General features: G+C 36.2%; 2 protein-coding genes across 5 annotated transcripts; one reads left to right on the top strand and one right to left on the bottom strand.

Moving 5' to 3' along the window:
• Positions 1–350: 350 nt before the first annotated feature.
• On the top strand, positions 351–2,011 carry LOC130824516 (zinc finger protein CONSTANS-LIKE 5-like). Its single transcript, XM_057689556.1, has 2 exons — positions 351–1,377; positions 1,481–2,011. The coding sequence occupies exons 1-2, from the start codon at positions 586–588 to the stop codon at positions 1,820–1,822; spliced, it is 1,134 nt and encodes a 377-aa protein (XP_057545539.1). The 5' UTR covers positions 351–585; the 3' UTR covers positions 1,823–2,011.
• A 1,909-nt stretch (positions 2,012–3,920) lies between these two features.
• Positions 3,921–20,260, bottom strand: LOC130824515 (ADP-ribosylation factor 1-like). 4 transcript variants are annotated; one of them, XM_057689555.1, is made up of 8 exons: positions 19,857–20,260; positions 19,694–19,732; positions 19,494–19,556; positions 8,149–8,167; positions 5,381–5,492; positions 4,820–4,867; positions 4,220–4,350; positions 3,921–4,133 (listed from the first exon to the last, which is right to left on the bottom strand). In XM_057689555.1, the coding sequence occupies exons 1-8, from the start codon at positions 19,957–19,959 to the stop codon at positions 4,100–4,102; spliced, it is 549 nt and encodes a 182-aa protein (XP_057545538.1). In that variant the 5' UTR covers positions 19,960–20,260; the 3' UTR covers positions 3,921–4,099. The 4 variants fall into 4 exon arrangements, 1 of the variants encoding a protein (XP_057545538.1); XR_009046729.1 differs by lacking the exons at positions 3,921–4,133; positions 4,220–4,350; positions 19,494–19,556; positions 19,694–19,732; positions 19,857–20,260 and adding an exon at positions 9,445–12,111 and having other exon boundaries at positions 4,841–4,867; XR_009046727.1 differs by lacking the exons at positions 3,921–4,133; positions 4,220–4,350; positions 4,820–4,867; ... (1 more) ...; positions 19,694–19,732; positions 19,857–20,260 and adding an exon at positions 13,550–17,664 and having other exon boundaries at positions 5,383–5,492.
• Positions 20,261–21,049: the final 789 nt, after the last annotated feature.

Below are 21,049 nucleotides of genomic sequence, written 5' to 3'. Positions count from 1 at the left end.
AGCTACTTTTACCAACTGAGTAGTTTACTGACATGAGATTTTTTTTTTATACTTAGTTTATAAATAAAAAATAAGTTTTTAATAGGTAATTGCTTAATGAATAAGAAAAATAATCTAGAATAATTCAACATTTACATAATATTCTTATAATAATCAACTTATTAATTAACCATAAATAATCTTAATTTTAGAGGCATTTACCTATAGAATAATTTGAATAATCCAATAACCTATTATAATAGATAATTCACTAAAAAAATAAATTAAAAATTAATATAAAATTAGAAAAAAAATTTAAAAATTCACATAAAATACTATTATGAATGCAACTAAATACTTCTTATTCGAATAATAAATATTCATACTGTTAACAGCTTGTCGATAATAAACAAGAAAATGATATTTTGAAAATCCATTTACATGGCTACTGTTGATCCACATGTCACATTTGTCCTCGTCAGCAACAAACTATCTCCCTTCCCAATTACCAAAACAAAATCCCTCCATTCTCATCCCCTTAAAATCTAACTTCACTCAAATCTTTCAATCATTTTAACCTTCTCTCTTCCTTCTCTCTAACCAACCATGGCTGTCAATGATGATAATAACACCATCAAAGGCTTGTTATCAGGCAGACCATGTGACACTTGCAATACCGCATCTGCTTTGCTTTATTGTAAAGCAGATGCTGCCTTCTTGTGTGGAACTTGCGACGCCAAGATCCACACAAGTGTTCGGGTCCATGAACGTGTTTGGCTGTGCGAGGTTTGTGAGCAGGCGCCTGCATTTGTCACGTGCAAGGCTGATGCGGCGACGTTGTGCTCGTCGTGTGACCATGACATTCATTCGGTTAACCCGTTGGCTCATCGCCATGAGCGTATTCCTGTCACTCCCTTCCTTGACTCTGCTGTTGAAGCTGTCACTGCTCGCTCAATCGAATCTGTTGCTGCCACCTCTGCCTTCCTTGTACCTGACGATCTCGACAATATTCCTGCTCTTTCTGCGTTTGTTGATGATGTTGTAGAAGACGATGCTGATGCGTGGTTGATACCAAATCCGAACAGTACTTTTCTGTACAATGATTCTGATGTACTGAATTTTAGCCATGGTTGTCAGAATGTGGTAAAATCATTGCAATTTCAGCAGCAAGATATCAAACCGATTGTTGATGAGAATCGTACTTACGCATTTACTGAAAGTGTTGTTCCTACACATTCACAATCGCAAGGTACTAATAACAACAAATTCGCCATGGATACGGATTCTTCCTTCTTCGAGAAATGCTTCAACATCGATTTCACTCAACCAGATAAATTCCACAAGAAAAACATCAACAGTGAACTCTTCTCCGCATTCAGCAATTGCGATTACCAAAGTGTAAGTCCAACATCCTTCTCCATTTCTCCACCAACAAATCAAATTTCAACTTCAATTTCAAAATTCAACATCTAACATTACATTACAAATTTTAATTTTGCAGATTTCGTCATCTGACATTGGAGTAGTACCAGATTCAAATACAAATACAAATACAAATTCCATGTCTTCAGAGGTTTCTTATTCGTTTGCCAGATCTTCAGCGAGTAACGGCAGATCATCAAATGGAGCTCCAGTGATGGATAGAGAAGCTAGGGTGTTGAGGTACAGAGAAAAGAGGAAGAATAGGAAGTTCCAGAAAACGATTCGTTATGCTTCTAGAAAAGCTTACGCTGAAACGCGTCCTAGAATCAAAGGACGTTTCGTTAAACGTACTGATTATAGCGAAATGTCCGAGTTTGATTTCGCGGCTGATAGTGAATACGGCGTCGTCCCAGTATTCTAATATTGTAAATTATAGTTAGCTTTAAAGTTTTCAAACGTGAATTCAACTTTTGAAGTAAGAAATGAAAATTCACGGGTTTAATTACGTCTTCTATCTGTAACACTATTTATTTTTCATTATATATTTGTAATGATATGTAATATTAATTCTACTATTTTAGAATTTATTGGAATAAATTATTCTATTTCATTATATTGCTAAATTGACTAGGCAAGTTTTGCTAAAAATATAGATAGTATAAGTTACTGAAAAAAAAAAACAAAGCACACAATGGACAACACCTTAAATGAAGGGTTAACCCTAATGAAGTTCTCGATGAGATAACTCACAAATTCAAAGGAAAGAAGAAGGTGGTTAGGATGGCTTATGTTTTCTACACAATTGCTTGCATGTAGACTCTATAATATATCTTCCATGTTTTTTAGGATTACATGATAAGATGAGGGACACAGAAGGCTAGATGACAATGAAATCTAGAACTTTATCAGGGGAAAGCGACACTTGTTTCAACTGAGACAAGACACGATACTCCATATCTCACAAATTTAAAAGTTGGTAAAAGAGAACTTATTTCATGAAACCTCCAACGACAAGCACATTCCTCTCACCGAGTACAATTAATGACATATTTTGGTGGCTCTAATTTAATAACACAAAAATTGTTATTCTGAGATATTGACCAAGCTTTAACAATATATCGTAAGTTGATCTAGTACCAAATTTGAATGTATGATATAGAGGATGTTGTTAATGTTGTTGTAGAAGAATTTATTAAATATTAAAGGTTTGCACTGTGAGAGAGTTGGAGGAGAAAAAAAAGTATTTGTTAATTAGAAAAATTGCATGTAACAAATCGAACTTTGCTATAAATAGTTTATTATGACAAACTTTAAGCATTGTGTTCGTTGGGATGTATTTTGAAGTTAGTTTTCCATCAATAGACTCTTACTTATTGGAAACCTGAACATCAAATCGCTTACAAACTTGACTATCACAAGTACTGCCATGTCTATGAAGTATGCTTTCACAGCTATAATCACGTCTAAAAAAGATGTCATGTGTACAATTATATAGAAAAAGGGGCGATATGTACAACCGCAAAGTGATATAATATTTTGGTCATCAATAACTAAAAGTCCGTTAGATGAAAACTAAATACAAAATTGATACCAGCAAACACAATATTTAAGTCGGTAAAGGAATTTGATGAAATTAATAAAATATTAATATAAAATCTCAAAAATTTGAGTGCGTATGGTTGGAATTTGGAAGCTTTATATAATTGGATTCTTATTGGCTATTAGCCTCTTACCTTTTTCTTATAAAACAGTTATCTTTATTAGTATGAGTATGACTTGGTAGGAGTATATGAAAAAAACTTAGCCCACAAGTGGCCAAGTGGGGATAACCATACTGGATAAGATTTTGGTTGTTATAGCTTTTTATTCAATCATTTAAGTTACTCGATAAATGCTTTAATGAAATTTCCAAAAAAAAAAAAAAATCAAGCATATTATGAAAAATAGAATTCCTTTTAGATAGTTTATATATTATTATTTTATTAAATAATAAATTTGATAAAGAAAAAGTATAGACTATAAAAATTTTTTAAATATTAAAAGAAAGTTAGTAGAAAAATATAGAGACCATATCTAATAAAAAAAATTTTCGCAAAGTTAGTGAAAAACACATGGGACCATAAGACATATAAAAAAGTAAAAATAAAATTAGTGGAAGATATGTGTAGAGTATAAGCATTATTAAAATATTAAATAGAAGATGAATAAAGGTATTTTTGTCCAAAATTTATTATTTAAATAGAAAGATTTTTTATGGGAACAATAAATAAAATATGCTAAAATGACAAATTGAAAAGTTTTTAAGGAACGGAGGAGTAATAGTTACTCTCACCTCCACTTTTCTTTGTAGTTCATCTTATTAAAATTATCTCATTTTTTTGGTTATGAATTTATGATTTAAAATTTTACCCGAGTCTCCACTTCTGCTCGAGCGCATCAGTGGGGGCGATCATGTGGTGTAATTTAAGAAATGTAATATCGATAGAGTTCAGACTAAATGCGAAACATACAATGAGATGTTGCAAGCTCCAAAATATTTTTCTTTATATAAGTAACAAAAAAATTATACAAGTCTATTGGTGGTAAAATTTACTAAGGATGAATGATAACGGTTTCTACACACTCAAATTTTCGTCACAAATAGGATGTTTCAGTTTGTTCGTTACACTTGAATTCCGTTGCTCTCTTCAAAGTGATGTTAACCACTTCCAGATCCGAGTGTATTACTCAACCTAAATGGATCAAGAGAATAACCACAATCAATATTTTCGTACGAAAAGTGACGATAGTTTTAAAGGGGGCTAAAGCGAAAGCATACCAGTCTAAGCCCTCAAAAAGGCCTTCTCCTTTAGTGGCAGATGTTTTGAAGATGGCCCATTGACGGCTTTTGATCTTGTGGAGCTCCAACGCCTCAGTTACAGCAGCATCGTCGAGTGCACCGGGTAGATCCTGTCACACAACAGCCGATTGGAAAGAGAAATCTTAAGTACTTGAAATTAACAGATGACAGATGATCATTGATCAGCCTGCAAGGCCCAACCCAGCCTGCAGCCTGATTTCCGTAGTGTTTAGGCCTGTTTGATCCTTCCCGGCCAAGCTTTGGGCTTTTGCCACTTTTTGAAGTCTTAGATTGATTGGGACTTGCCGGGTTGAATTTGATCACCTCTATTCTTGTGTAAAAAATGTGACAAGGAAACCTTTACAGCCAATATTCAAACTCAAGTTCATTGATGGTAGAATCATAAAGTCAGAAAACGCACACAACCAACCGCACAACGGCATCCACCCGTCAATTCAGACATCAGAAAACCCAAAAAAGGCGATGAACGAAATAAAAGAAACAGAAGTAGGAAAGGGAAGTAAACGGATAAGACAACAACGATACTATACTGTTGAGCAAGAGGGTCAAGAGACGAACCTGCTTGTTCGCAAAGATTAGTACCACAGCGCCCTTCAATTCTTCCTCCTGAAAAACCATGGAGCTCACGACTTGAATATAACACCACAAAGAAATCATTTCAGCATTAGAAATGAAAGAAAAGTAATTTAATGTTTGTAACAATAACGCCACAACTCCATAGTCCATATACATCACAACCAGATCAAAAAAATCAGTTTTGGTTTAACTTTAGGAAAAATTGATATTAATAATCCAACCTTTCACTTATCCGCTATGAATAATCCCAACTTTGGATTAATTTTTAATAAACCAACCTTTGTCTTTAGTTTGCTGTCAGCATACTAATAGGGTATGCTGATAGCAAACTAAGGGCAAAGGTTGAGTTATTATAAAATAAAAGGTTATGCTGATAGCAAACTAAGGGAAAAGGTTGGTTTATTAAAAAAATTATCCAAAGGTGGGATTATTCACAGCGGATGGATGAAAGATTGGATTATTAATATCAATTTTTCCTTAAATTTAAGGGTGCATCCTTGAAGAACACAATTCAGAAAGCAAGTAAATTACAAGAGGAAATACCTCTAAAATGGCATGAAATTCATCCTTGGCTATAGCAAGCCGATCAGTATCGCTTGAGTCTACCACATAGATTATGGCTTGAGTGTTCGGAAAATAACATCTCCAGTATGGCCTGGTTTGAAGGATATAAAAGAGAAGCAAAAATAAAAGGTAGTGAAGAGGTAGACAATGGCCGTACATCATAATTAAGTCAAATAAACTAAAACATGCAAAACTTAGTAGCCTCATTCTGTAGGTTCTGTAAAGGCTTAGAAACGAGCATTTCATACAGAACCTTCTTCCATTATACACAAAATAATACAACATATAAAACAAATAATATGAGATCATTTAGAAAAAAAATTCCTAAGTAGATCTCTGAGCCAGATTAATGAGATAACTGATTGTGAAAAGTGAATGATTGAACGTCAAACTAGGATTTTTGAAAGATGGATTATATGACCGATGACCCATGACCCAATGCAAAATCAATGTTATGATAAATTTAAGGGAAGCTAAAAGGCAGTTTTATGCAACAAGCATATGGCTTTCGTTTAATCCTATTCCTTGTCGAATTTCCAATGGGAAGTTCACCACCCAAATATGAATGCGCCATAAAACTAGCGTTTGCTGCAAGCCAAGAATGAATTAAGCAGTAAAGACAAGCAATTTTACAATTAAACTAGATATGTAAGCAGGATTGGGTCACGACTCACCCATAAGGTTCTACTTGCATCACTAGTTTATAAATCAGATTTTCAATCATACCGTAATATATTAATATGACAACAATGTCTTAAACAAGGCTAAGCCCTCTTTTTCCCAGCCCTTGTTGGGGAGATGAATAATGATGGAATTAAATTAGGTGGGAAGAAAGAGAAATATGGTAGGTGAAGATTAAAGAAGGTCATAAGCTTCGAAAGGGGTAAAAGGCGCAATTTTTGTCGATTAAATAAAATTAAAAGCTACTTTCCTGAAAATTTTCTCACTTAAATGTTTAGTGAGAAACACGATTGGCACTGCAAGGCTGCACCCACCTCAAGAAATTAACCACTCTTTAAAGTCATCTACTTGTAAACTGATTTAGATTATGGATATTGGATGCTATAGGAGCAATCCTGGGAAGGGACAAAGCAAATGACACAGAAGATTAGATATCAAACAATGGAATCCCATAGAACCAACAGAGTAAGGTGGCAAATGAATCAGGAAACATTGAACAGTTAGAATGGATAAATTTACTTGAATGTTGAAATCTACTTTCCAATCAATGATTCCCTAACAAACTATGGGACGCAGTACTTCAGACACAACCTGACACATTGACTTGCCCAAAACAAAATTTGGTGAAATAAGGTACTGTAATTGTAAATGAAGCTCAATATTGTCCCAATTTCATCACCTAGTAGTTTGAACATTAATTAAAGAAATCCAAAAAATCACATTGCCCATACCCAAATATCATCAATCAGATACAGTACATATATCCTTGGTCTCAATATTATGTTCCACTTTGAAGTCGCAAGGTTTTTATTTTTTGCATGCAAGTGGGGGTCCTTTTGTTAAAAAGTACAATATCAATAAAGAAGTCATTCATCTAGGGTCCTTATATTAGTATAAGAAAAAATAATTAAAAAATGGAATCATGAGAAGTCTTTGTATTGATAAAATATTGATAAAAGCACAAATTGATGTGTTATAATCATTAATTAGAGTAAAGTTATCCATAAACCTTTCTATAAAAGAAAAGTGAAACAAATAAAAGAAATAGCTCAAATAAGAAAGCGAAACATTATATTCAGATGGAAGGAGAATAACAGTCTATAAATATTCAGGTGTTATCTTGATTGCAGAATCTACATGCATAAGTTATACAACTCATTAAGGACCAAAAGGAGCATACAACATCCATTTCAAACCCACAAGTATTCGTCAAATGCAGTTACATGCAGTTCCATGTTGCTAGCCATGAGCATTTTCTATTTGTTTCTTCCTTCTAGTATCTACTTATGTCCATATCAATGAAGATGAAAAGCCATAGTTCTTTGGTTTAAGATTATAATGGACTAAAATAGATTAGATTATCAAACCATGTGTGCCATTTATGTAACTAGTTGATGGTTCTTGCAATTTGGGTCAACTGACAAGTTTAAGGTTGTGTACATCTAATCCCCTTACGTCGTCTAAGTGTTTGGCTTGATGTCCACTTTAGTTAGACTGAGACAATTTAATGTTGTTCTTCTGGTCTCTATGCGTTTTTGCATTTCTCTCCGATAGTTGGTTCCTCTAGAAGAAGTTAGTCTAATATGCAGCATTTGACAAGATTTTTGTTGACACTTCATCAATTTGTGAAAAATAAATGTTAATTTTTTACTCATGAAACATCATGTTTTATGACTGGACATGATTTATTTCTCCTTTCTCCTTGCCACATGTTCATTGAATGATGTCATAAAAGATGATTCCTGCAATGAGGAAGCTCTCAAAGCCTTAAATGATAGGTCTGGAAGAGCTTAGGTGCTTCTTGTGGCCATTTCCATCAACTGACACTGGATTTCTATTATTAGGTATGTGGAGGGAAGGGGTTTAACTTCATACTCACCGAACATATTGGAGAAAGTTCCTGTCTGCTATACAACAAAAAGTTGGAACACCACTAAAAAGAACGGCTACAAGACACATATGACATATGTACTAATAGGATTCATGATCACTCATCACGTGCATTACCTCCAACAGGTGAGCACAACGAAGACTATTAGAATCAGAAATCAGATATGAGGAGGTACCTTATACTTGTCTGCCCACCTGAGTCAACAAAAGAACATATATCAGGTACAAGACACATATGACATAGTACTAATGAATGATAGGTTAAAAAGATCCAATGAGAAGCTCTTGACATGCTTTGACAAATTGCTTCATTTATACATCAAAGGCACCAATAAGGTGCAAGGAATGATAGAAAAATATTATGAGGTATTTGGCAAAATAGCTAATTGGACAATTTATATAGATGATAGGTGGTCAAATCATAAAATGCTAGTGTTTGGTAAATTAGTCGGTAACCAGCTTGTTATGAATCAATTAATTTACAACAAGCTACTCTCACGAGCGTGTTCAAAATAATCAAAATATTAAGCTTAATCAACTAGTCAATGTCAAACTAGGCACTCTAAGAAGGTTATTAGTCATTTGACAAACACCCCCGTTCTCTAATGACCTTTCTATGAAGCCCTAAGCTTTCCTTTTCACCTTCACATCGCGAAGCTCATGAATGTCATGTATCTCTACAACATTTCATTACCACAATGTCATTAAGTGGCTTTCATCTAAATTCTTCAAATATAAATTAAAAGAAGTGGGAAGCCTATGATGCCTGGTTCAAGCCATGTCAAGAAAAGGAGGGGGAAAAACAAAATAAAAGGGGAAATGGTTTATCCTGACAAGCAGAGTTGGAATAGACTAGAAAGCAAAGAATTCAGACAAAGAGAAAAAGCATAGAGCAAAGGCACAACTTCGAATCCAAGCAAAACTAGATGCCATCAATGAATCCTTAAAAAACCCTTTTTTTTTTCTTGTACTTGTGATTTCTACTTTCTCCAGAATGCAAACACCTGCTTATCATTTAGCTTCTCCCCAATACAAATAGTGTTTAATCATGTATCATTAGGATTGAAAACGCGAACATATTTAACAAGAACACAAATTTCATTTAGAATTAAAAAAAAAAAAAAAAAGAAACCTTTAAGGAGATGAGTCTAATAGTAATCTTAAACAGGTGGTTTTGAGCTTGTATTATGTAAATAGCACAAAGTGGAACGGCAACGAAACAGCAAAAAAAAAAAAAAAATCAAATCGTAAATGGAAAGCAAAAATTGGAGCCTATATTCTTTAGAAGTAATATATGGAAAACAAAATTGGAGCCTCTTGTAATGATTAACCTACTAAACCAGCAATTAAACAGAAGAATGATCAAGAAGGGTAAGAAGAAGAAAAGAGAGAGAGAGTAGAGATAGAATGCTTGCATATTATGTATACTAGGCAAGGTGCCCAACCACAATACCCGCCCCAAAGAGCCTCACCTTTTCCTCAAGGTGAAAATCAGGGAATTGAGAAGCAATGTTATAGAACAGCTCCCAAGTGGCTTCTGAGGTGGAAAGGTCATGCCATTTGATGTGGACTTCAGTGATTGTAGCTGCTTCAGTGTTCTGATAACGAACATCTAAGAGGGACTCTGGTACAGTCTCCAATTCAAGGGCAGAATTCAGCTGCTTGGGAATGGCCGTAGGAATAAAAACAGAGCCATGTACACGTTTTAGTTGAGAAACATGAAACACAGGATGAATCTTACTAGAAGGAGGGAGGTTGAGATTGTAGGCTACGGAACCCACACGAGCAAGAACTTCGAACGGCCCATAGAACCTGGCAGCCAATTTGTCACAAGGGCGCCTGGCGAGGGATTGTTGACGATAAGGCTGGAGCTTGAGAAAAACAATGTCACCCACCTCAAACACCTCATGTCTACGCTTAGAGTCTGCCGCCCGCCTCATTTTGTTTTGAGCCACAAGGAGTTGTGTGTACAACTCATCTAACAAGGCATCTCTTTCACGAAGTAATTGTTCAATACTAACCACGGAGGTGGAGTTGTGCCCCAAACGAACCACAGCCGGTGGCGGTCTGCCATATAAAGCATGAAAGGGAGAGACCCGGATTGACAAGTGTGTGGATGTGTTGTAACAAAATTCAGCCCAATGTAACCATTTGCTCCACGTTTTAGGTTGGCCATTAATGAAGCAACGCAAGTATCCCTCCAGGGCTTGATTCACAATTTCCGTTTGGCCATCGGTTTGAGGTAGGGGTGTTCAAAAATATCCAGTTTTGAAAACCCGATCCGAAAAACCCAGTTTTCGATATTTAAAACCAGGTAAATTACCCGGTTTTCCAAATTCGGATAATTCGGGTCGGATACCCGGTTTTAAAACCGGGTATTTGGGTCGGATACGGATCGCGAATTTTGGAAAACTGGGTACCCGGTATCCGGTTTGATTTTTTTTTTTTTTTATTTTTATTTCCAAAAGACCAAAACCCTAAATGACTTAATCTACCTTGGGCCTATCCCAGTATACCGTCTCCTTCCTCCTTCATTCTTGTTGGCTGCTGCTTGCCTTCTTCCTCCTTCAGTCTTCACTGAGACGTCATCTTGCTTCTTCAATCTTCAATTCTTCACGCCGTCATCTTGCTTCTTCTTCACCATTCACGTTGAGACGTCATCTTCTTCTTCTTCAGTTCTTCAGTTCTTTAATTGGGTAAGTTTGTTTCAATTCATCACCATTCTTAGTTCATCACCATTCTTCTTCTTCTCCAGATCTTCTTAATTTTTCGCATTTTCTGATATTTTTCAATTTTTTTTTGCATTTTCGATTTTGTCATCTTAGTTCATCACCATTTTCTCATTTTCGATTTTGTCACAGATCTTCTTCAGCACTTATTATTTTTTTTTTCCATTTTCGATTTTGTCATCTTAGTTCATCACCATTTTTGCATTTTCGATTTTGTCACAGATCTTCACTTCTTCAGTACTTATTTATTTATTTATTGCCATTTTCGATTTTGTCACAGATTTATTCAGCCATTTTCGGTACTTATTGAAGATCTACATGGATTCTTACCCACCAGTACCACCATCTAGATTTTCAGTAGCTCTTTATCATTTGTTCAAAATTCTAATATTTGTTCTGATATTCTGATTTTTGTTGTGATATTCTGATTTTCGGTAGCCATTTAATTTGATGAACTGATGATTGTGAATTGATTGTACAACTAATGATGAACTGATTGTGAATTGTTTACTTCTACAAATCCTTTGTTTTTTGCTTTACATTTGGAGAAAATAATTGATTGTGAATCACTGACTTGTGATGAACTGATGAATGAACTGATTGTTACTGATTCATGTAAGTTGTGAGTTGTGATTTGTGATTATCTTAGCTGAAAGATGAACTGTTGATGAACTGATTGTGAATTGATTGTACAACTACTGATAAACTGATTGTGAATTGTTTACTTCTACAAATCCTTTGTTTTTTGCTTTAAATTTGGAGAAAATAATTGATTGTGAATCACTGAATTGTGATGAACTGATGAATGGTAAATTGGAAATGATTCATGTAAGTTGTGAGTTGTGACTTGTGGTGACTATCTTAGCTGAAAGGTCTTGGATGAACTGATGATGAACTGATTGTGAATTGATTGTAGTATTGTACAACTAGCGATGAACTGATTATGAATTGGTAACTTGTATAGAACATGGGGTCGTCTTTTGATGATAATGGAAAAAATTCACTACCGAATGAATTAACTCAATTTGAAGAGAGTGTTGATCGCTTGTTCGATGAGGATGAAGATACAAGATCACCGATTAAAAAACAGAAAAAACAACCTTGTGCAACTACTGGTACGAGGAGTAATAGGCCAAAATGGTGGGATCATTACACAGTTGATGAATTGGATTCAACAATTGCTCATTGTAAGTATTGCAAAACTTCTATTAGTTGTCCTAGAAAAGATGGAACAACTCCTTTGGCTAATCATATTAAAAGATGCAAAAAATATCCTCCAAATTTGGATATGAAGCAAAAGAAAATTGAATTTGATATTGCTAGAAGAGTCAATGAGGATGGTAGTGTTGATAGTGTTGGTGTTCCGAAATTGTGGGAATTTGATTATGATTTGTGTAGGAAAAAACTTGCTACAATGCTTATTGTGGATGAATTGCCTTTTGCTTTTGTTGAACGTGAAGGATTTCGTAAGTATTGTAGGGCTTTGAATCCTTTATTTAAGATTCCTTCTCGTAGCACTGCCACTAGAGATTGTTATAGTCTTTTCATTGAAAAAAGAAATGAGTTGAAATTGTTTTTTCAAAAGTTTAAGTCACGAATTTGTCTAACAACAGACACTTGGACATCAGGGCAAAACTTAAGTTATATGTGTTTGACTTCACATTTTATTGATGATAACTGGAATTTGCAAAAGAAAATCATAAACTTTTGTCCTATTGTTGGTCACAAGGGAATACTTATTGGCAGAGCCGTTGAAAAATGCTTGATTGATTGGGGTTTGAAAAATATCATGACATTGACCGTAGACAATACAAGTTCAAATGACATAGCGGCCAATTACCTTAAGAAAAGACTTAACATTTGGGATACTGATTTGTTGGAGGGTCAATACCTACATATGAGATGTGCGTCACATATTTTGAATTTGATTGTGAAAGATGGTTTGAATGAAGTTGATTTGTCTGTTTTGAAAGTTCGTGTTCTTGTGAAGTATGTAAGGTCTTCTCCTGCTAGGCTTAACAAGTTTAAAGAATGCATAAAAGAGGAGAAAGAGGAGAGCAAAAGCCTTGTTGTTTTGGATATTGAAACTAGATGGAATTCAACTTACCTAATGCTTGAATCTGCCATCAAATTTAAAAAGTCATTTGCTTCTTTATGCATGAAAGATTTTGCTTTAGTTAAGTTACTTAGGAAGTTAAGTGGTGCTCCTACTGAAGAGGATTGGAAGAAAATGTCTACTTTCTTACCTTTTTTGAGTGTTTTTTATGATGCAACTTTGAGATTTTCTGCTTCTCGTTATGTAACTTGCAACTCTTATGCACATGAGATTTTTGGGACTAGATTATTGCTTGCCAACAACATGAGTGTCGATGATGAGGGTATGAGGAAAATGGCTACCAATATGATGGCAAAATATGACAAATATTATGGAAACATCGATAAATATTTTAGTGTTTGTAGTTGTTCTCCTTGACCCTAGGCATAAGTGGAATTATGTTGATTGGATTGTGCGTGCTTCGTATGATGCCACAAAAGCTACTCTCTTGTTACTAAAGATTAAAATGGTTTTTCGAAACTTGTTTGATTCTTATTCTTATTCTATGCCAAAGACAAGTGGAGCTACTTCCTCCACTTCCACCTCTACCATTTTTACTCAAAGTGGGACTCAAGGAGTGGGGAAGGTGGACCTTATTGAAGTAATGAATTCAAAATATCAAATGGAGACAGGTTGTTCATTAACCAATCTAAACAAAAGTGAGTTGGATAGGTATTTAGAAGATGCATGTGAACCTCATGATTCTAACTTTGATATTTTACTATGGTGGAAAGATCAAACAAAAAGGTATACCTAATTCTATTGTTGCTTCTGAATCGGCTTTCAGTACTGGTGGTCGTATTCTTGATGATTTTCGAACATCATTGACTCCAAAGATGGCCGAAGCCCTTATTTGCGCACAAGATTGGCTTCATATCTCTAGAACTCCTTTAGCAATAGAGGAGAGCTTGCTTGCACTTGAAGAAATGGAGGAAAGTTAGTATAAATTTTTAATTGTTTTTCAATTGATTATTTAATATTTAAGAGTAAAAATATATTTCCTTTAACCTTATATTGTTCGACTGTTCGTGCTCTTGGTTTAGGTAATGCATTAACTTTGGAACATCCGGAGGTCATAATCGATGAAACTCTTGATGTCGTTGAAGATGATTAATGGAGCTTGAAGTTTCAACTTATAAATTTTAATCGCTTGCTTTTAGTTTATGGAATTATTGTTGTATTTCAATTAACTAATGGTTGTATTTTAATAGTTTATGACTAATTAAGTTAAGTATTTTAATATTTTGAATCATATATAAAAAAAATGTTAAAAGAAATAAAGGAAAAAAAATAATAAGTTTTTAACAAAACCGGGTATCCGGTTTCCGACCCGGTTTAAACCAGGTCGGATCCGAAACAGAATTTTAAGTATCCGGGAAAACCGGGGAAAAACCGGGTCGACCCGGTATCCGATTTTGAACACCCCTAGTTTGAGGATGGTATGTCATGCTGCGCAAGAGGGAAGTACCTTGTAAGTGAAAAAGCTCCTACCAAAAATGGCTCATGAACACTTTATCCCCGTCAGAAACAATGGAAGCCGGGAACCCATGTAAACAAACCACTTAGTAAAAACGGCCACAATGGAGGAGGCCGTGAACGGGTGCTTAAGGCCGACAAAATGTGCGTATTTGGACAGCCGATCTAAGACCACCAAGACTGTGTCCCACCCATCGGAGCGTGGCAAAGCCTCAACAAAATCCATAGATATATCTTCCCAAATATGAGTGGGGATGAGAAGTGGTTGAAGTAGTCCGGTTGGTCGTTGATGAGAATGCTTTTGTTGTTGACATGTGACACATTGACGGACAAATTGCGTAACGTGTTTCCGCATACCAATCCAAAACCAATGTTCCGCCAACCGTAAGTAGGTTTTGAACTCCCCATTGTGCCCACCCACCGCCGAACAATGATATTCATACAACAGTTTCTGGATTAATGAAGACGAAATAGGTAGATACACCCGGCCTTTGTATAACAAACGTCCATGATCCATGGTAAATCTCAAATAAGAGACACCGTGTTGACAGCGCAATAATACGTTTGAGATTACTGTCGTTGCAAACTTGCTGATTGATAACAGCCCAATCAATGTCAACCGAAGAGCAGTGGGTGAGTTGGTGTAACATCATGAAGGTGGGGTGACGAGAGAAAGCATCAGTTGCACTGTTGCTAGAACCAAGTTTAAATTTAATCTCACAGTCGACCCAATAAGTAATGGTGCCATTTTTGTACGGTGAGGACAATAGCCATCATCTCTTTCTCATAAATGGGCTTGGCCCGGTCCCTGACTCCGAGAGCCTTACTAAAGAATGTTATAGGATGCGATGCTTGCAAAAGAACCGCCCCAATTCCAAATCCCAATGCATCCGCCTCGACCTCAAAGGGTAAATCAAAATTAGGCATAGCCAAGACCGGAGCTTAGAGCGAAGTCTGCTTGAGTAGGTGAAAGGCAACCTCAGCCTTGCCGTTCCAAAGAAACGCATCCTTCTTGAGTTGCTGGGTTAGAGGTTGTGTGAGACTTGCATAGTGGCGTATAAAACGCCGATAGTAACCTGTCAAACCCAAAAATCCGCGTAATTCCTTAATGGTGCGAGGCGGGGGCCAGTCGATCATAGCTTGAACTTTCTCCGGATCAACGGCCACCCCTTCACAAGAGACAATATGCCCTAAGTAAGCCACCTTACTTTTACAAAACTCACATTTCTTCTCATTAACATACAGTTGCTAAGATTCAAGTTATCCATAACCAATGCTAGATGTTAGGCATGTTCATCAATAGAGGAAATATAAATCAGAATGTTGTTGAAAAAAACCAAGACAAACCGCCATAGATATGGACGGAAGATGTCATTCATGAGGGCTTGAAAAGTTGTTGGCGTATTGGTTAAGCCAAACGGCATTACCAAAAACTCGTAATGACCTTCATGAGTGCGGAAGGCGGTTTGTGTGTGTCTTCGTCCCGAACCCGGATTTGATGATAGCCTGATTTCAAATCCAACTTCGAGAACACCACGGCTCCATGTAATTCATCCAAAAGTTCCTCGATCACCGGAATAGGATACTTATCGGCGTTGATCTCCTTGTTCAATGCACGGTAGTCCATATAAAAATGCGACGACCCATCCTTTTTCTTGACCAACAACACCAGGCTAGAGTAGGGGCTGTGAGAGGGTCGAATGATGCCTACTAACAACATATCGGCCACCATTCTTTCGATCTCGGCCTTTTGTATCTGTGGATATCTATATAGGCGGACACTCACGGGATTTGTACCCTTCTTGGTCACAATTTGATGCTCCTGACCTCGTTTCGGAGGTAAACCTTGTGGCACTCAAACACTCTATGCTACTGCATTAAAACAGTCGTGATAGCCACCGATAATTCAGTAGTGGAACACTGCATCTTACTGTCATTTGGCTGTATTTCTACTTGATTCAGCTCAATTAATATACCCCCGTGTTCCTTCTTAATCATTCGCATCATTGACTTCAGAGACACCTGTGATCTTCCTAACCCCGGATCGCCTTTCAAAATGACTTTAGATCCATTCCATTGAAACTGCATCACCTGTAGTTTCCAGTTCGTCGATTCCGTACCCAATTTTTCCAGCCATTGTATGCCTAAGATTATATCAGGATTCCCTAACTCTAGGGGAAAAAAATTCTCCACAATTTCTATGGGTCCTAGACATAACCGAACTTCCTTACATTCACCTCGCCCCTTACCCGTGCCCAACATGACTCCAAACTCTTCAGTATCAGAAATTTCCAATCTGAGCTTCTCAACGACAGATAACGAAACAAACTTATGCGTAGCACCTGGGTCAATCATGACAACCACCGGTGTGTCTAACATCATACTGGTCAAACGCATAGTTTTCGAATTATCAATACCCACAACCGAATTAAGGGAAATACTAACCGGGGAGGTTGGTACGCCTGCTAGTTCCTGATCTTCCTCCAGCAGCACACTTTCTTCCCCTTCTCGCATTACCCACATCATGCTAAGCTCACCTTTTTTACATTTGTGGCCCAGACTCCACTTCTCGTCACAGCGGAAACAAAGTCCTCTACTCCGTTTTTCTTGATAATCCCGGTCAGACAATCGGCGTATGGTTTTTGGAAATTTTCTTGTGGTAGGTGGGGGATGGAGAGAGGTGTATGGAGGGGAACGGTGATTTTGAGGTAAATGGTTCATCGGGTTTGGGGTTGGGTTTCTTGTTAGGGTAGGATATTTATGTGGAGGTGGGGTAGATTTAAAAGGGGGACGCGTGTGTGGGGTAAAAGAAAAAGTAGGGTCATAATAAGGGTGTTCAATGCCTACCACGTACTTTTCCTCAATCTTAAGGGCCCACTCAATGGCCATTTCTACAGTATTTGAATTCCAGAGTCTCAATTCCACTCTAATTAATGGTTTCAACCCCTTAATAAAACAAGAGAGTAGAGTATCCTCCGGCATGTGGGTCAACGGTAAGGCCAACAAAATAAACTGTTCACAGTACTCTGCCACCGATCCTTCTTGATACACCGACATCCATTGTTCGCAAAGTGAACTACCGCCGTGAGGATGGAAGTGATGTAACATCATGTTTTTCAACTCCCCCCATGAGCTAATTGTTTTTCTGTGCTTGACCCATTGGCACCAATCCACAGCTCGCCCTTCCAACCCTAACACCGTCGCCGCCACCTTCTCAGCTTTACCCACATTGTAAACGGAAAAATAATGCTCCACTTTTGCGACCTAAACGTTCAGATTTTCGCCATTAAAAGCCGGAAAATCCAAACGTCTCTGCCTCCACACTTCACTGTCCTGATGTTGGCGTTCCTCAATCTGAAATCGTTGCTAATTGGGCATCTCGAATCCCCCCCCCCCCCCCCCCCCCCCCCACTTAGAAAAATTTGAGACGACTTCCAGAGGAGCGATTCTGGGGAGTGGGTAGGCTCAGACTGTCGTCCTTTGCCGCTATTAAGGCTTTTGCCTCAGCTGTGAGTGCCGACAATGAAGTTTTGAGTTCCTCATGACCTTTGGTATTCTCCTCCTTCGATTTCCAGACCGATTCCTCATGTAAGGACACCATGTCCTAGATTCGTTCCTCCAACGCTTCCCTCAATGAAGGAATTGATTCACACAGCTCCTGCAAACTTTCCTCCAATGCTTCCAGTCGATTTGCTTGTGTAAGGGCCATTAGAGATGCCAGGATGCGAAAGCTCTGATACCACTGTAATGATTAACCTACTGAACCAACAATTAAACAGAAGAATGATCAAGAAGAAGGGTAAGAAGAAGAAAAGAGAGACTAGAGATAGAATGCTTGTATATTATGTATACTAGGCGAGGTGCCCAGCTCAACTCTTCGAGCGGTTGAGTAGCTCCTATGTGTAAGTACAATGCATTGTAATTACAAGCATGCCTTTACTGGCCAAAATTTATCCCTATATATAGATAATCTCATAACCAACTAGAGTATAACAATCTGCCCTAGCAAATCAGTAACAAAATGTCAGAGAAGCCATAACAGAAATATTCCATATGCTAGGTGTCCATTCTTTACCCTTTTCGGTTTTCCCCTTTTTCCCTCCTTTTGTATGTGATGAGAGTACGTGGACCTTCTGGATTATTCATCACACCTCTATTCTTCGAAAGTATAATACGGAAAATAAAATTGAAGCCTTTAATCCTTAGAAGCATCATCAGGTTATTATAACTTTCAATGCCAAAAACTAAAAACTTAAAGGACATTCTAAATTACTTGAGAACTAAACATAGCACAGTTGTTATGGGAAGAACAATAAGTCTAACGACTATTGCAATTCAATATTGAAGCAAAAGATAAAAAGCTAAAGCAGTTAGTGGTTTAAGCTGAAGAATCACCCCACTATTACATTCCAAAAAATTAGATGAGGTGAGGGATTCCAATTGAACATATATTTCAGTAACAGATGAATGAAGCTCGACCATGAGGAATGGGGTTGGAGCTCTAGACAGTTGGCTTAAAATATACACTTATCCTGTTCAGCCTATTTACAACAATGTCTGCATCCTGGTCAAACAACCCAACCAATTTAGTTCATGACGTTAAGGGCCTTTGGTTCATGTCTGTTTGACCTTAAAACAAGGTTCGAAGAGTACAACCCCCATTTTCATCTGCCACAAAACGGAATACAAGCAAACTAACCCAATTAGGTAGGGCATCATATAGACAAACAGCTAAATTGTACATAGATTTCATCGAAGACAAAAAAATATTTATAATAATAATATTATTTTGATTAGGATCATGTCTTGCCTTGTCTGTCTGTCGAAGACAAAAAATTATGAGCAAAACGAAAGGATTAATAGTCTGTTTTTATCAGTCATTCACAAAAAATATGTATGGATCCAACCAACCAAAACAATCGTCTCAACACATATGATCATCAGAATGCACATCTAGATATGCATACTCTTACATAATACCGACATACATATAATTCACCAAGCCAATCTCACAAAAAATTCACATCACAATCAATTAACATTGCCAACATTAGATTACTCCTTCATATTAAATCAGCTCAATATAATTGAAAGCAGAAATACTCCACAGTACACACAGTTAACTGATAGCCCACAATTCTTACTAATCACCAATCAAATAACCAATCATCAATGCAAAATCAAGTCAACAACATAAACAAAGATAGAGTATGTTACATACCTAGATCCCAAACTTGAAATTTAATGTTTTTGTACTGCACTGTTTCCACATTGAATCCAATTGCTGCAAAATTTTCAAAAACCCAAAAAATTATAAAAAAAAACATCTCATTAGACACTCCAATGATTCAACTCAAACAAGAAGGAAAACTTCATCTCAATGTATGAATAAATCAATAAAAGAAAGAACAGAATACCAACTTGGTATAGTAGATACTACTTCACCCATCTGGAGCCGATCTGGGGTAAAGAAAACAAACATAAAACATCAGCAAGATTGAAAATTTGCAACTACTCAGATCATATTATGACAAAATAAACATGGGTATAAATCAAAATTGGGAAATATGAAATTGGAACATACAAAGGATAGTGGTTTTTCCAGCATTATCAAGCCCAAGAACAAGGATTCGAGCTTCTTGACTGCCAAATAGAGATGAGAAAAGGCGAGTAAACAAAATACCCATTTCAATTTTAGTGCATACGGTGGGAATAGATTACAGAAATGTAAGATCTAAGAACAAATTAAGTGGGAGTGAGCGTTAAAAAGGACATGAATTTGTATGATGAATGGGTGTTCCTACTTCCTTGATGAAGAATTGAGACTTCGACAGTAGACAAATTGTAGAAAATGAATTTTTTAGTGAAGAATTGGAAATTTTGGAAATTTAGCAGAATAACAGGTGAAGATGAAGGAATATGACAAAAGCCCCCTTTTCTTTTTAATTTTCCTTTTCCTTTTCCTTTTCTTTTTCATTTTCATTTTCATTTTCCTAATTCAATCAACGACCTTAGAATTTTTGAATATTTTTTAGGTGATAAATAAATATATTTTTATCTGCCTCTTGATCCTAAATTTTGAACCTTTTTACTTAATTGATAAATAAGTATTTAAAATTTTTGTTAAATTTACGTTATTATTACACATTGTAACACTTTTTTCATAAGAATGAATGTCTCGATTAATCATATGGGGCGCTTTTTCGAAAATATTTTTGGAATGAGTACTTATTTTAACAAAAAATATAAAATTTTGTCTACCACGTGGAAAAGTTAAAAGTTCGATTACTATACAGATTCAAAATTTATTTATGTCCAAATACAAAAGTCGAAAACTCAAAATTACCGAATAGAATTTTTTTTTAAAATTCAAGGGACAAAAGTATATAGACCTTGTTCTTGAATCTTGTCTTTTGCTAACATTTGTTGATTTAATTTCTTTAACTTTGCTGGTGATTACTTCACATTGTTGCATTCTAAGATATAAATTGAAGTTGAACAATAACTTTTCAAAAAAATTGTGGATAAATAAAAGAAAATGAGTTGATGGGAGAGTTTTGAAGAACAATTTCAATTTTATTGTAAAATTAAGAAGAGTAGTAAAATAAATCAGGCGGTTTTTTTTTATACGGGATAGGTTAGAGAATCTCTACGGGCAATGTAAGGGGCGAGAGGGATTTCAATCCTTACTATAGGCGGTGAGAATCATATTCTTATCAGTTATCATAAATATAAAAGAAAAAAAAATTTTAACCATTTAACTGACTAAAATTCTCA

This window comes from Amaranthus tricolor, chromosome 9 (assembly GCF_026212465.1).
Source record: "Amaranthus tricolor cultivar Red isolate AtriRed21 chromosome 9, ASM2621246v1, whole genome shotgun sequence".
NCBI lineage: Eukaryota > Viridiplantae > Streptophyta > Magnoliopsida > Caryophyllales > Amaranthaceae > Amaranthus > Amaranthus tricolor.
Note: the sequence above shows the minus strand (reverse complement) of the source record. Positions and strands in the feature narration are given on the sequence as shown.